This window comes from Patagioenas fasciata, chromosome Z (genome assembly GCF_037038585.1).
Source record: "Patagioenas fasciata isolate bPatFas1 chromosome Z, bPatFas1.hap1, whole genome shotgun sequence".
In the NCBI taxonomy this organism is placed as follows: domain Eukaryota; kingdom Metazoa; phylum Chordata; class Aves; order Columbiformes; family Columbidae; genus Patagioenas; species Patagioenas fasciata.
The window spans coordinates 20,485,818-20,503,102 of NC_092560.1; the positions used below are offsets into that span (position 1 = coordinate 20,485,818).

The 17,285-nt window shown below is 39.8% G+C and overlaps 1 protein-coding gene across 2 annotated transcripts in view; it reads left to right on the forward strand.

Annotated features, from left to right (window-relative positions):
- Positions 1 to 17,285, forward strand: part of FREM1 (FRAS1 related extracellular matrix 1) — a 77,460-nt gene that overhangs the window by 31,588 nt on the left and 28,587 nt on the right. Inside the window, exons 17-24 of one of the 2 annotated variants that reach the window (XM_065860582.2) lie at positions 1,368 to 1,565; positions 2,743 to 2,928; positions 3,850 to 4,046; positions 4,852 to 5,080; positions 6,713 to 6,857; positions 10,435 to 10,576; positions 11,905 to 12,100; positions 12,865 to 13,129. In XM_065860582.2, the coding sequence (XP_065716654.1) occupies positions 1,368 to 1,565; positions 2,743 to 2,928; positions 3,850 to 4,046; positions 4,852 to 5,080; positions 6,713 to 6,857; positions 10,435 to 10,576; positions 11,905 to 12,100; positions 12,865 to 13,129 (1,558 nt within the window). The other variant, XM_071802480.1, reaches the window with a different exon arrangement.

Here is a 17,285-nt window from a genome sequence, read left to right on the forward strand (position 1 = left end):
TAGATGGATATCCATTTTTGGATAGTTTATAGTCTTTCTGTATGAAAAGGTAAATGATATTCAGATTTTGATACTCAGATTTTCTTCAAGAGAACCACAGTGTTTAAAAGATGTTATTTTGTGGGTTTATCTTTAAGATTTTTTTTTTTAATTGCAGAAATCAAGGGCCAGTTAACCCCATTTCCTACTTAATTTGGTCCTTTCGCTAGCATTGAAGGACTTCTCTTTTCTACATCTCTGATAACATCAAGCCTCTGGTTTTCTGTGTAATTAGTCTGTAATTTTCTGTTAGCGTGTAAAATATATGTGATATTTTCAGGCTTGGCACTGTCTAAAATGAACATCTGCTATTTGAGAAGTGCTTGATTGTGACCACCCATAAAAAAATAAAGCACAGCATCCTAAAGCTAGCAGGAACATTATTTCAATGGTAGAGTTTTTCAGAGACAATGAAGTGAAGAAGCTGACACTCAAGGGTGCGGTGCCCCTGTTTTTCATTCCCAAATTTCTACATGCTAAATGCGTTGCTAGTAGATATTGCACAGGAGGGTGGAAGCCACTGCTGTTGCTTTGCAGGCAGCTTATTAGTAATATCTTGCAGCAATGCAAGACACAGGCTGCCGTAAGTGCTGAGAAGGGGAATACACTCAGCCATAGATGATTCTTGCAAAGGGTGGCAGTTCCTAGTCCTGTGCTGTATTAGCCGCTATTTAGAATGTGATTGCATATAGGCGTAATACACAGTATAGTTACAAAGCACAGCCCTTGTTACAGTCCATCTTGCAGGAATAAGAGGCATATAGGAATACATGCATTTCTTGGTATGCAAAGATGTTTTCTTCTGGAGGAGCATGGATGTTACCACTTGTCATAGAAAGGGTGTGTATATGTATATATATGTATATAAAAGAAAGATCTTTTCCTACATTTTTGAGAAGGAATGCAGAAAAACTCCTCAATTTCTGTGCAAGTTACATTTTGCTCAAGCTTTAGTGCACAAAGAACAGAACCATGAGGACTATTGGCAATTTTATTACAATTACAATAGTATCAGTCACAATGTTATAACATTATGATAAAAATATTATAACTGTCAGTAATGCTAGCTTAGTTACACACTTTTCTACACCCTTTTACTCTAGAAGAGAAGCTGGTTAAAATTAATTACAAACAACAAATTGAATCACTAAACAAACAGCACCCCCAACAGCCAGAATTAAGAATTCTAGTCCTTCTGCTGTTGTATTGGTCAGCCTTCTTCTTCTGACCATGAATACTGCAGACTGTCGACTGTCCTTGCAGGATATAAACTTCTTCATTAAGTTTTGGTAAAACATTTTTTCTGAACTGAAACATTTTTTTTATAGGTGGGGAGATCGGCTTGACTCCTTCCATTGAGATCTTAACCTTTGTTGTCTCTGATGGTGAGGCTGGCCTGGATGTGAAAGGCTGCTGTCATGATGGACCTCTTCCTTCTCCAGTTCTGATTCACGACCCATTTGCAGTATATGACCTTAATATCACTGTACTTCCAGTGGACAACCAGCCTCCATCAATTGCAACTGGTGAAAGCTTCCTCTCACTATAGCATTATAATGTGCGCTATGCAGTACTGTAATGGCTGAAGATTTGGGGGAGTTTTGTCTGATTTTTATTTTTTTTTTTTTTAAGCATCGGGAAGAATCAGCTGAGATCAACAAACAAAAGTTTTGGATCAGAATTTTCATCAGTATTTTTTTTCTTTTGCTAGTACAGTGTGACCTCCAAATTCAGGGGCATGTGCAAGTATGAGTAACTGCTTGTGGCACTTCAGCTGCATGTTTAAAACTTGTGGTTAGAGGTGAGAGTGCTTAGTTATGCTCTCCTCCATCTATACATGCCCATTCCTGCATATGGAAGCTATGTCTGAGTAAAAGTGATTGATATCTTGCCCTGAACTTAGGTCCAGACAATTGTCAGATTTACACAATACAAAACCATAAACGTACAACCTTTGCATGTATACTACAGAAATTTAGACTCTGGCCCTCATATGAAGGGAGATAATATTTTATTACCTATATTTAATTCTGCCAGTGAATAAAGACAAATCTAGGTAGCAGATCAAATTAAGAGCTGTGAAGCTAGTACACTAGTGTTGGTAATGTATATTTTATACAACATCAGCCCATTAATTGTGTGAAATTTCCATTGACTTCCTGGGCTTTGGATGTAGTCTGTAGTATACATATTAAAGGTATGCTTTCTGTATGATTTTCAATGTCATTTGTTTGTAAGCATCACATATATGTCATGTATCTCAGAGAATATTTAAGCATATGTATGAGTAGCTTTGTAATTTGCAGGCTCTCACTCAACTAATGTTCTGGAAATGAAGCATTGTCCCAGCAGGGAAATTAAGCAGTGATGCATGAAAAATTGTTCATTATGAGCAAATCGTAACAGCTCTCATGTAATTAATGCTCTGACAAACAGAGGTAACAACCAATTTTGAGCAGCACATAAACCATACCTAATAACTTACCAGTAAAATTATTTCACGATCCCCTTCCTCTCAACTTACACGATGGCAACAGCGGAGTTGATGGTGTAAGCATACAAAAAAAAACTAAACCAAAACCCATCAGTAGCTCGGTATTTGTTGTATTTTCCCCCTTAGTTATGATTTCCATTCTTGTTAAGAGAAACAATAGTAAAATGAGCTAAAGAACCAATAATGCTTATCATATCATTTGTGTGCAGGTGCAAGGTTTGTGGTGGAGGAAGGCTCCTCAGCAGCCCTTACCACCAACCATTTGTTTGCCACTGACCCTGACACCCCTGCAGAGGACTTAGAGTTTGTCTTGGTTTCTCCTCCCCAGTTTGGTTACCTTGAAAACATACTGCCTTCTCCTGGGTTTGAGAAGAGCAATATTGGTATAAGTATAGGTAAGTCTAAATGATGTATGGTAATCAAGCAGATGAGATACAGAGGGCTGTATGGTGGGCTCTGATGAAGTAGTTGCAGGTGTGTGTGTCAATATGGACTTATTGAGGAAGGCAGGTGCTGGCAAACGAAGAGCAGTGGGACTGTGTAGGAGGAGTTCAAAGGGAGACCAAAGCCCCGCAAATGAGAAGAATTGGCACTTGAAGTAAACAAACCAATACTTGTTTTATGAATTTCAGCTGCAATCTATTAGAAGTGGCATAATGAGCCATTAACCTGCTCTCTCTGCCTTTTCCTTCTCTCTCCCAGGCAAGGCTCTCACGCTTCCCTTCACTTATATTTCTGTTAATAAAATGTTGCAGCTGAGAATTTGAAAAGCCTGGGTCCCACGTCAGTTTCCACAGCAAAATTACGAAAGTGGTAGAGATGGTGGTTGACTTGGGTCTTTCCCCTTGTTCACCTTAAATATTGCAAGGCAGTTTCCTCCTCAGCAGAACAGATTGTGGCACGCTCTTTAATCCTACCAGCTTTTCCTAGTGTCTCCAGCTGGACACCCAGCATTGCTGAGCCTTTTGGTCCCTGTTTTCCCAGTCTGTTGGTCAAATAACAATCTGTGTAACTACTTAGACCTCAGAACTTTTCCTATTTGTTATTTGGGTCTTTTTATTTGGGCTCAGTTCTGCAGATTGAACTGAGAAATTTGAAGTTGCACAGTCTCACAAGAAGCAGAAGAATGCATTTCTGTTTCAGGGGAAGAGCATGAGCAGTATAACTCTTCCAGCCACAAAATGACTCAGAACTTATAAAATCGAAGTTATTTGTCCTTTGAAGAAAGACATATCTTCAGATGTTCTTTTTTCTTAATGATATATAAGAAGGCAGGAAAAGATTGTGCTAACTCATGATATCTTTAAAATCTCTAGCTTCATTTCAGCTGAAGCACCTGAAAGCCCTGAACATAAACTATGTACAAGCCAGGCACATGCGAATGGAGCCAACAGCAGACCACTTTGTGCTTTATGTCACCGACGGGCTGCATCACTCAGCAGAGACTCCATTTTTCGTGCTAATCAACCCAACCAATGATGAAGTCCCAGAATTCACAGCAAGGAATATTACCGTAAGGAAAGAAGCAAAATGTCTGTCATAGTACTATTTAATACCAGAAAATAGAAATATAAATAAGAACATGTTTTTGACACTTGTTACTTTACATTTTTCCCTTACTTTGTGTGATTTAGCATAGTTCATGAAATAGCCCAGATATATGTAATGTAAAACTGTAAGACAGAGCTTCCGTGGGGCTGGAGCAGTGCACAGCTCTTTTCGGTAACTTGCAGCTAAGTAAAAAACAGGCTCAAATTTTTAAACAAATAAGTCGTATAAAAAACTGAAGGATCTTTATACTTCTTCTGGTTTCTCAAAAGCCTCTAATAAATTTTCTGTAGTGCTTTTTGGTGTTCCTGGCACAGCCTCTTTCCTCTTTGAACACTGCTTTTAATATAAATAATAATACTGTGATCACCATGCTAGGGTAGTGTAAGCTTATGTTACTATAAAGTTAAAAGTGCATTTATATGTATAAATTCACATGCATCCATGTTTTTATATATATTTATGTGTTCAAAGTCTTTCTCCTCTCTGCATTCCCTAGCACTTAATATGAAGTTTACTCACCTAACAACTTTTTTGTTAATTGGGACAGATACAAGCTCCTTATCTCACCTTGTCTTTTCATCACTGTAACTGTTCACTATTCTATGTCTCTTAAACTGGTTGAAATTGGTAGCTGGTTCAAAAGCTACTGGAGAAAGGGTGGAGGAAAGAGAAGAATACACTCATACACAAAAATACTCTATTTAGGTAACAGTGTTAAAATTCTATAATTTTTATGTAAAATTGACATTTTTTTCTTTCATGTTCAGGTGCAGGAAGGGGAGATGAGAGAGCTGGATCTCTCTGTTATCAACGCGGTTGATCTAGATGTGCCTCAAGACCATTTAGTATTTGGAGTTGTGCGGGGACCCCGGCATGGGTTCATTATTAAAGGAGTTGATGGCAATGATATTCTACACTATAAACAGTTAATTAACCATAACCAGCACAGCCACGGGTTGCTTGTCCATGAATTTTCCATGGAGCTACTGAAGAATGGTAGGTGCAGCTTTCTTCTGACACAGGTCTTTCATTCATTTCATGATGCTCGGTGGCACAGTAAGAAACCGTCACTACTTATTTATTCACTTGCCTTATGTGTATTTCCCAGACCAAATGTTTAGGAATATTAGTTAGCCTATTTAATGCTAATATTATATATTGATTTTAGGAACTGTCAATAAAATCACCCTGAGAGGCCAAAATGTCAGAAAGGGTAGTAATATGACTAGTAAGGCCAACTGTTCTGAAAAAATAAAGGGAATGTTGTAACATATCCGCAAACTGGTTTTAAAATGTTTGACAGCACCGAGAATAGAGACACAGAGACTTATTTAAAAACACTTTAACTGATCATGGAATTAAATACTGCTCTAAGTGATTACAGAATCATAAAACCATTGAATCATTTGGGTTAGAAGGGACCTTTAAGGATGATCTAGTTCCAACCCCTCTGCCATGGACAGGGGCACTTTCTACTAGACCAGGTTGCTCAAATCCTTGTCCAGCTTGACCTTGAACACCTCCAGGTATGGGGCATCCAGAGCTTCTCTGGACAGCCTGTTGCAGTGTGTCACCACCCTTATTGTAAAACAATTTTTCCTTTATGTCCAATCTCAACATACGTTTTTTCAGTTCAAAACCCTTGACCCTTGTCCTGTCACTACAGGCATTGGTAAAAACTCTCTGTCCTTCCTATAAGCCTCCTTTTTATATTGGAAGGCTGCAATGTATACCTTCGTCATACCAAATACTTAAAGGTATGAACTGGGGCACTATAGCTTAGAAAGATCAATTAACCTGCTGTGAAGGAGTAATGCTCTTTCAAGTATATGTAATAAAAGAGTGTAGTTATAATAATACTGCCAGAATAGGGTGGATTCTTCCAAACTGTGACCATTTAGTGAAACAGGCAATCTATCAATATAAAGAGGGACATCAATGCAATCCTGACACTCAGGTTGCAGCTCAACCCTCAAAACCCAAGGAAAGATTTTTCTCTTCACTGCCTGCTTAATGTGAACCTTCAGAAATATCATGTCCCCACTACAAATTCCTCAGCTTTCCTAAGTCCTGTTTTTGACTCTCTTCCAATTGCTTGGCTTTTCTGTTTTCCTGTCCACAATGGTTACCGAGCCATCTCCAGCCCAGATCTTCTGATTGTCCATGGTCATAGCCGCAATGCCAGCTCTCCTCCCCAAGGCTTGTTTAAAGCTCCCTGAGTATTATTTAAGGTTCAGAAAAGTGTTGCTTGGTAGCCTTGGCCTTTCTATGGTCCCTGTTAAAATGAATTGGAATGAGGAGAGGAGAAGAAATGTCCCTTTTTCAGACCAACATAGGCCGTTTTGAGAAGAGAGTCACTCCTTAGTAAGATCAGGCTGGTGTCTTTGAGTCAATAGCATGTTGTAACAACATCACTGAATAACAGTAGCTTGCCAATCTCATCTTCTGGTAGCTGAAACAAGCTTGCTGTGGTGTGGGTGTATGCAGGGTGGGGGGAGATGGAAGAAAGGTGATGGATGCAGAGTGAAATGATGTGAGAGATTTTGCAGGAGTCAGATTTATTTCTTCTTTCCATTTCTCTCTCCTTCTACCTCTCTTTTATTTTTCTTTCCCCCATCTCCTGCATAGGAATGAAGCTGATGTACATTCATGACAATTCGGAAAACCTCACTGACAGCTTTGAAATCCAGCTATCAGATGGGAAACATAAAGTCCTCAGAACCATTTCAGTAAAGGTCATTCCAGTTAACGATGAGAAACCAGTGCTGAGCAAGTAAGCCACATGTTCCTGTCTCTGATAGAGGGATGAGTTGGAACAAACTGGTCCAAAAGTGATCAAAACAGCAAGTCAGTGACTGATGGGGAGAGGATGCCATAACTAGTCACAGACAAATGTCAATGCAGATGTTTCCATGTAGGTCTCTATCAGCTTGATTAACAAAAGCATTTTTAGTGAGAGAAGGGCATGTTTTAATGTTCCTCATTATTACAAGGATATAGGAAAATAAAGGGCGAGAACATACTTGTTTTGTCTTTCACAACTTAATTCAAGATATTTGCCAGAGAACCCTGATCTTAGCACACGTCTGCTGGCCAATGTCCATCACAGTGTTGACCACAGTTACTTTGCTTTCCATTTCCCTGGGGCCATTGCCTGTACAAAAGACGTCTGAAAGCAGCTTTGGATTTTGGTAAGAGGGAATCCACAAGGCTGATGACTCTTGCTCAGAGGGGAAGGCCTTTCCGATTAAATGATTATCTTATTTTCTATTAAATAACTCTATTGCTCAGCCATAGTTCAGCTTTCGAGAAAGTACATGCAAACTTCCACTGCAGTTCAAAACTGAGAGTCATAGATGAATTTCACATGGTCAGAAATTTCCTGGCAGACCATTTGCAGATAAGCAGCTGACTACAAGAGAGCCAGACCTCCTGGACATTTTAACAAGGATCTTGTCCCTTGGGATCCCCATTTTTTAGCTGACAACCTGCCAGAGAGCATCAGGGCCTCTGTCCTCCTGGCTGCTTTCCAGCTCCAGGCTGGCAGATGGGGAGCTGGAGGCCTGGAGGCTTTGGGGATGTAGCTCTGAACCTCTAAAGTTTGTATTTCAAAAATTACTCACAGCCTGTTAAGCTGATCCCTCGGGATATTTGGCCTACCCTCAGATCAGACCTACATTTCCTGTTGTAGAGAATTTTGAATGTTTTGTTTACCATGTAGATCTTCTGCATTAAGAAATGTTGATTTTATAATTGAAAGATTATCAAGGATCACATAATGCTAACAAGAGAAAGTCCATTTCTAGGTAGAATGAAGGGTATAGTTTATGTATTCATATAATGTACTGATAATTACTGATAATTGTTTATTTGTTCCCCACATGGGAACTGCTGCCTCTTTTTCCACCCTTTCTTGCTGAAGGAAGGTGATAGAGCGCAAAAAGTGAAGTGTTTTTAGTTTTGCCTAACTGGATCCAGAAACTGTTGCTGCCTTGTCTGGCAATGTCTGCCATTCCTGTGGTGAACACTAGCACATAGTGAGCCACCTACTTGCAAAATAGCTATTTCATTATAAGAAGTTACTACTTTCTTGCCTGTTACTCTTCCACTGAGATGCAGTATGCTGCCAGTGGTTAAACAGTAGTGTTTTAAGAAAACTTGTTCAGTTTGACATTGAAGTGGTTTACCTATCCCATTCAGTCACCACTTCTTTGCTGCAGGGTGGGAGCTCTCTCATGCCACTGCAGTGTTTTACAGGTGAACATTTGACAATACCTGTAGGCTTTTTCTCACCTTTTGTTCTGGGGGTATGTCTCCACCCCAGGGAGTTCTAGTTCTCATTTCCATTAGCTATGGTGAACAGACTGAAGAATCTGGATGGGATACATTTAACTGGAAAGCAGTGACTCTTATTCACAGTGATTGCCAAAAACTCAATCTGTCACCTCTTGGATTGCATCCTGTAGCAAGGGGACCCCTTGGGGAATGTAAAGCCCTCACACATTCCCCTTGAGAGCTTCTTCTCAAGATGAGACATGTGGGTGCTAGAAGGACTTAATCAACTAACTGCTACACAGAAAAATGAGTTGGGATTACACAGCATTCAGGGTGTAACTAAAGGTGTTTATCTTCACTTATTTTTTGTTTGAATCTTCCTAGCTCATGCAGTCTTTGGGTCAGGCACCTGGTCTTTCTGTCTGCACATTCCCAACATGATTATTGGCAGTGTGAGTAAATCATTAAGGTTGCTTGATCCATCATTAATATGGCTTGGTATACTTTGTCATACAACTCGATTTTCTTTGCTTGTCCTTTTGCAAAATGTGACATTTCTATGCCTCATATCCATATCAGTTTGAATACAAAACTTCAGGAGAAAAATCTCCTCTCTTTCTCAGAACAATAAATGTATTTTCCAAAATCACTAAGTAATTGCGACAACTTCTTTGGAAATCTCAGTTGTCAATCTGCTTTGGAGCAGGCACTTGCAGATTGGCAAAGGAAAGGGCTGTTTTATGAAGAATACATCTTTAGCAATTTAGGTAAAAATTTGTATTTGGCCTTTGAAATAGCATGGCTTGCACATGGTCAGCTGCATCTGGCCAGAACTTAGCTACCCAGATGCCTAAGGAGTCTGTCCTTTCTCAGCCTGCTCTTTGGCCCCAGAGCAGATTAGCTTGAGAAGGTCCCATTCCTGGGGTGACTGAATATGCTGAATCCCCTCCGACCTCCTTGAAACTTCTGTCCAGTTTAATAATACTGTTTGGGTGCTACACTGTGAAAATGTAAGACAGCTAACAGCAAAATGATAAAGCAGGGTGTGCAGAGGCAAACTGGAGGATGATTACTAGCTCAGAACAGAAACAGAGGAGACACGATCTGAGAAACATCTCAGAGCAGCTGTGCATGAATTTCAAACTGTGGCATTTTTTCCCTCAGAGCTGCCTTAAATTTTATTTGTGGCTACTGATGGCCATTTCTGCCAAGGAACAGGTGGCTTTACCCTGTTGGAACGATAAAGGACTCAGCACTCCGATTCAATGTGAATCACGCAAAAGCCATTTATTACAGAAGTATGTCTCCTTATATACGCAACTATTCTCTAATCACGAATCCACGCTCCAAGCATGGATTCGCTAAATGAGTATCATGGGCAGTCCACACGCTGGAGCCCCACCGATGATAGGTCTGACGACTCACGCCATGCTGAGGCCCTGTTAATGAAGAAAAGCCCCTCTTTCTCACAGCAGATTCTGTTCTCAGCTTCTCAAAGTGGCCTTGGGATTCCTTTGGGCCTGACTAATTCAACAACATATCTCCTTCTAATGAAACCCCTTCGCATTACCCTACTCTTCTAAATCAAGAACCCAGGAATATTCTGCAGTAGGGAGCATAGAGAAGAAGACAGTAAGGTCTTTGTAGTGTCTCTTAAAGATTAAGCTGAGCAGTGACAGATTAGTTGTTTGAAATATGGTCTTTAATGAATAATCAGTTCATTAGAGTTAGTATTGCTATGGGCTATAGCAGCAGTAACATATAATACAGCTTACTTGTTTACACTGTCCTCTTATAAACTGTATGAAGGTAAGAGGAGTATGGCCGAGGGGAAGAAAACAGAGGTGGTAAGTCCCAGGTTGTTGTAGGTATATACTTTGCTCTTTTTCACCATTGTAAGGAGAAGCTGGGGTGTCCTGTTTGCCTTTTTTCTGTTTTGAACTAAAATAGGCACTCGTTTTGCAGTTGTCATTTCTGTCAGCATCTGGGTAATTTGTATTCCTGACAGAGAAATTACATGTTGGAAAGGTTACTTTTCTTTTATTGCATCAATACCTGACTTTTAATTTTTGCAGGAAGGTTGATATAGAGGTGAACATGGGTGAAACTCGAATAATTTCTAGTGCTGTTCTGTCAGCAGAAGATAAAGATACCCCCAGGGAGAAAATTTACTACTTATTTGAAAGACTTCCAGAAAACGGTCAGCTTCAGCTCAAGGTTAGTCTTTGTACTTCAACATAAAGCAGGCTTGCAAATAACTGTCTTTTTAGGTTAGAATGAAGTTGATCTTCCTTTTTTCACAAATGTCTGTTATGCTTTGAAGTAGATGGCTGTAGCCAATTTAGTTGTGGAAAGAGTGTTTGAACCAAACAATGATGTTTGAAGCTTTGACCCTAAAGGACAGATTCTCAACAGGACAAGAGGGAAGGTGAAACGCATGGCAGATCATCTGGGGTGACAATGGAGAGAGGTGCTGGGAGAATCAGCCCACAGAGGGGGAAACCCAAGCAATGGAGCTGCAAAGGGGTGGGGAGGAAGTCCTTGATCAAAAAAGTGACAAGTACTTCAGGTACTTCGGGGTTCAGAAAGAGTGGAGGGAGATGCATATGAAAGAGTAATAAATCATGAGTTAGAAGAAAAGTATGGGGGGAAGGAAAGGAAAAAGGAAGAAGATAGAAAGGGATATAGCCAGAGGAAAGGCAGCAAATAAGATTAGAAATGGAAGGTAAAGATGACCATCTATTGACCAAAGATAAGCCACGGGAACAATGGTAGAAAAAAATGCCTCCTTTTAATTTAATGCATATATAATAGAAAAAAAAAATCAGTTTCTAAGACCTGTGAGCCTGGAAAGTATTTTTGTGCTCCAACCCTGCAAGAATCTGTGGATGATATAAAACTTGTACATTAAAGAGGTCCCACACATGGGCAAGAGGCAGCTACTGGCTGGAGTCTGACAGCTTGAACATATAGGGTACACATGCATATCTGAGCTCTCTGTCTTTGGCAACCTTTGCTCCAAAGCCAGCGACACTGTTACTACAGGCTAAGTGTCAAATACATAGATCAGTCCAACACAAGATACTGTGTTTTCTTCTGAAATTTTTCACATTTTTCTATCAGAGGACCTCTTGGGCTTTAAATTTCTGTGCTGCTTTGAATTTGTCCATAGGTTCATTTCTGATATCCCTTTAGGTATGGTTTCAGATAGAACCAAGAACAGTTTTGGAAACTGATCAAACATAAAACATAAGCCAGATCAGGAACCATTTCATTTTCATCTTGTTGATGTATCATTTGGAAGTGTGCATAAATATAAATCCATTTACTCCATTTTATTCATGATCACTGTATCTTCTCCAGCATTATAGCTGCTTGGGAACAACTCCAGCTATTTACTGCCCTCCAGAACACACTATGAGGAAAGAAGATATAGCTTAGAAGGGAAGCTGGGTAGCTGCCACTAACAGCCCGCATAACTGCAAACAAACACCATTAACTGGGGAGGATACATCTATTTAATGAATGATGTTTATTCTTTCTAGGTAGGCCAAGGCTGGATGACGCTTCAAACTGGAATGAAGTGCACTCAGGAAGAACTGGATATGAACCTTGTGAGATATGCCCATACAGGAGCTATAGGGTCCAAGAACCAAGACAGGTTCACGTTTCATCTGTGGGATGGGTACAACAGATCCCCAGCTGTGGACTTCTACATAAATATCAAGGACATGGAAAAGGGTAAAGATCTGCCAGAGTCAACATTTTACAGTGCTTGCTTCTGAAACAAAGATGATCTGAGTGCATGTCCTGATCCCTCCCTGAGCACAATGTAGGCCCTTGGCAAGTCTCCCTGCAGACCTTGAAAGTCTGTCTGCTTGGATTTCACTGCTGGCCAGAGCCGTGATGTTCCTGGTGGTGAAGAAGATGTCCTAGGGTTTCAAAAGGCTCTGCCTAAGGCAATGTCTTGCAACTTGCCTCGCAGGACTCCCAGCAACTTTTCAAATAGACTTGAAAATATCCTTCTGAAACTAGCTTTATGTCTGAGTAAATCAAAGCTCAGAAAAATTGCAAGAATGCAATAAGGTAGACAAAACACTGTTCAAGAACAAGTCTGTCTTCCAGGTTTACACTCTAGTCTTACAGTCTCTCTTCCTTCATTACATTCCTATTAGAAACATAAATTAGACCAAATTAACATGACACTACTGAGATTAGAACAAGGGTCCAGAGAGGTTGTGCTTTCTCCATCCTTGGCAGTTTTCAAGCCTCAATGGGATAAAACCCTGAGTAACCTGATTATGGCTCATATAATGGCTGACACTGCTTTGAGCCGAAGGTTGGACTAGAGATATCCTTAAGTCCCTTACAGCCTGAATTTCCCTATAATCCTGTAGTCCTATGACTTTTCTACTCGTGATGGCCTGCATATGGCTAAATACTGCGTAAGAGATCAACTTACAATTAAATATGACTATTTTAGCATTGTTTTGTCTATCCTGCAGGAGACATTGCTGTTTTCATAAAACCTCTTAGAGTGTCAAAAGGGGATCGGAGCTACATTACAACTGATGTCCTCCTGGTGCTGGATGGTACTGACAAGCCAGAGGAGCTCCTCTATGTGATAACCTCTCCACCCCAATATGGACAAATAGAGTATGTCAGCTATCCTGGCATCCCCATCAGGAGCTTCAGTCAAATGGATGTAGCAAGACACATAGTCTGCTATGTTCACAACACTAAGGCAGTTGTTTCTGAAGATTCCTTCAGGTAAGGCATAATAACCCACTATCCAAACTCTTCTGCTTGGGTTTATTGAGTATTAAAAAAACTTCACAACGCAAAGCAAAACAAAAAACCCAAACGAAACTAAATATTAAAAAGAGGTGGAAGCCCTGTGGGAATTCTCCATATTTATATAGCACAGATATTTCTACTTTAATACATGTAGTTGTGACTGCTTCAGTAATAAATGCAGTTTCTAATTGATGCTGATACTGTAGCCACAGCCACAGTCAATCAGTTATAATAGCTTCAATACTGTTATAGCACCCAAACATACACAGAGATTTAGACTTAAGTAGGGGAGATTAACTAACTTTCTTGCCTATTTTTATTTATTGTATTAGTTTTGTTCCAGGCTTTTTGAATCCATAAGTAGTTCTCAAACACACTGAAAGCCAGTCATCTTACCTGTTCTGACCATACAATAGCTCAAAAATTCGTACACATAATGGATTTTGGGCATAAACCTGGTTACCTATATGCCCCATTCAGCAGCCTACTGATATTTAAATTTACTTTTGCCTGGTTCTGAACCTCTTAGATCAGCTTAGACTAGGTGCACTCCTGAAGTGGATACTTCCTTATTTTTTTCTTAAATGAACTTCCCTTGGTTGTAGAGAGGAATGCTGTAATGAGTTATCACTAGGTAAAGACAGAGTAGATATATGGTTGCACAAAGTCTCAGGGACAGTTATAAAAGAGAGCAAATTCAGGAAAAAAATAAGTGCAGAAATAAAGACATTTCTTTAAAGGAAGAATATTAGCTTCTTGCTAGCATTGGTAATTTCCTCTGAAAACAGCTTTTGACAGAAAATGAACTTTCTGTAAAATTCAAATATTCCATACAAAAAAATAAAATCTTGTTGGTTTCGCTTTAGTTACTAAGAAAAATGAAAGATTTAGCTCCTAGCAGTTGCAATTCAGAAAAGACCCCTTTTTACCCTCTCTTATGAATAGATTCCTGATCTGAACATCATTTTCCATGATGCATGATGAAGATTCAAGGACATGTTGTGTCACCCAGTTCAAGAGCTTTTTTCCTGGGAAGTCAAACAAGTGAGGCAGGAAGACATCAGATAAACCTTCTAGTGACACCAGGGCAGCCCAGCTGACATTATCTAGAGTTAAGCCAAAAGCAATTTTGGGATTTTCCTCAGATGAAGTATTTTAAACTATCCCTTCCACTAAATTCAATGTGTGGAAATTCTAGTTAGGATATTTGTCTGATCCATTTGTCATAACAGATCACTTATCATAACAGAAAAGTGAACAAATGTACTCTGGCTTTACGTTTCTCAGTTGTGACATGCTGTAACCAAAACTAGAATTAGCTTAGACAAGTAAGGTTTCTGTCATGCCAACCCTATGTTGGGCAGTGTAGGAGTGGTTTGCATCAATATAACTTCTATACCACATTAATGAAATCAGACCAAACAATTCTAAGGGAAACTGTGCATGTGGATAAATCCAATGTCTTCTATTTAGGCCAGTGGCTTAGAATCAAACTAGAAAGTCAGCCTTGTACAAGTGAGTTTATGATGCTTTAATAAATATCGATATTGAATAACTATTTTAATCACAATAATTGATGTTCCTGGATGCTATCATTTGGAAAATAATTTGGTTTTATGTAAACATATAAATATTGTGGCAGAATATTATTATTTAAACAAGGAATGGTCGCATTAATTATATGGGTAATTATAGTGGGAGGGGAATTAACTGATCAAATTTTTACTTTCCACTGAAGTACTTCCTTCAGACATAAATTTGCCTGTATTGTTTGGTGTTGCTGGCCTGGAAGAAAGATTTGGCAGTGCTTGTTTGGACAGATGACTTCAAGTGATTAGCAACCTGACATCAGATGCTGACAGCAGGATACTAAAAGAACATGCTAATGTCCTCCATTTTGACACACTGGCTTGATTTTATAATGAGCTGGCACTATTTATGATTCCATTTTTATCTTTTAAATGCCATGACAGATGGTAGGTCCTACAGCCAACTCCATTGCCATCAAACGGCAGAAAGCATGAAACGTTGGTAATGGTGAAATCAAACCATGCAACACGTCCTCCTAACTGTGCCTGAGAGTTGTCCCCTAAATTTCATCAGAGTGAGGAGAATATTGGCTGCTCTTCATTCCTAAGGGAAAGATGAAGCAGCCATAAACCAGAAATAAACAACAACCAAAATCTCCCAAAGTGCAGAAAAAAGGACATCTTGGACACAGGCAGCTTCATCACCTGTGAAATCAAGTGGTGTGTGACATTTGCATCATAAATCGCAGTCTGATGGATATAACCAGGAGGTTTGCTCATATCTGTTATTCTGTAGAGGACTGGAAGAATCTTAAGTTTCATGAACAGAATTATCTAAGTATTTCACTTAAATACTGTTTGAGACATCATCCAAATGATTTTACAGCCATCAAATGAGCCAGAGGAAACTCACTTCTGCTGCAACCCTCCAGATTTTTTGAGAGATAGAGATAGTTAAGGTCTTGATGGAACACATTTTGACTTTGGTTTTTTTCTTAAATTTTTATTAGCATAGCATTTATCATGGTCATGCTAGTTCTGTATTTGATTTCAGCCAGATTACTAATAGCAGAACCCTTTTACCATTGGCACGATTACATTAGGTCAGTGCAGACAGATGTCTCTAGGTTTCCAGCTGGGAATACGATCCTCAGTAAACATATTTCTAACTGCTATGTAGTCCCTGGTCTGCCTGTACTCAATCCCATCTGTTTCATGGCATACTGCCAGCTTACAATTTGATCAAGCCCTAATCATCCAGCATTGGTGAAAGTAGTGAGGAGTTTTAGGTGGACAGAGATGGACAATTCATGTGACACAAGTAAGATACTCCATGATGTCCTGAAGGTCACTTACATACAAGGCATGCAACAACAGGCCAGGTTCTGACCCTGTAATAATTAAAATACGTCTCTGAGATCTGCAGTCAAGAGAGCAAGAGAAGGCAGATAATCTACATGTCAACCAGTCCTCATTTCACTTATGTATTGTAGAAGCATGCTAGGTGGAAAGTAACCAGCTAGGCTGGCTCTCATATTCTCTGAAATAACTACCATACAAGATTAACTACATAAGTGTAGCTGCATGAGTGTTCTAAGCACAGGGCATTGGAGTGTGGGGGAAAAAGTAAGGTCAGGCAGTGCAAACAGCCTACCACCAGCAAATTTCTTTGCAAAGCAGACTCTGTTCTTGCTCAGGCAGAACCAACCTGGGTGAAAACCACTCTCCAAGATGCTTTTGTATTTATGATGCTGCATAATCACAGAAAGCTCTGTAGAGAGAAAGGTAACTCTTAGGTAATATATGGTGATGGGACATGAAGTATCATGGGACATTTTCAAAGCCATTTTTAGTTCTGCATAAACTCAGAGATTTTGTTACAGGCACAACAATGTGCAATATAATTGCTTTCAGAAAAAATACTTATGTAATAAACTTGGCGATGAAAGCTAGGATGAATTTTGAAGGCTAAAAGATTGGGTTACTCTTTATTTTTATCCACAACTAAATCTGATAATAGATTTCTTCAGAATGTGCTGTCACTTGTGTTGCAAAAACCCATACCCAGCTGGTACGCTTCCAATTGTTTTTTATAGAATCATTTCAGTTAGAAGAGACCCTCAGGATCATCGAATCCAACCACAACCTAACTCTAGCACTAAACCATGTCCCTAAGAACCTCATCTAAATGCCTTTTAAACACCTCCGGGGATGGTGACTCCACCACTTCCCTGGGCAGCCTGTTCCAATGCCTGACAGCCCTTTCCATGAAGAATTTTTTCCTAATATTCAATCTGAACCTCCCCTGGCACAACTTGAGGCCATTTCCTCTTGTCCTATCACTTGCTACTTGGGAGAAGAGACCAACACCCTCCATGCTACAACCTCCTTTCAGGTAGTTGCAGACAGCGATAATGTCTCCCCTCCCCTCAGCCTCCTTTTCTCCAGGCTGAACAGACCCAGCTCCCTCAGACGCTCCTCATCAGATTTGTGCTCCAGGCCCCTCGCCAGTTTTGTCACCCTCCTCTGCACTCTCTCTAGCACTTCAATGTCCTTCTTATTGTGAGGAGCCTGAAACTGAACACAGTAATCCAGCATTT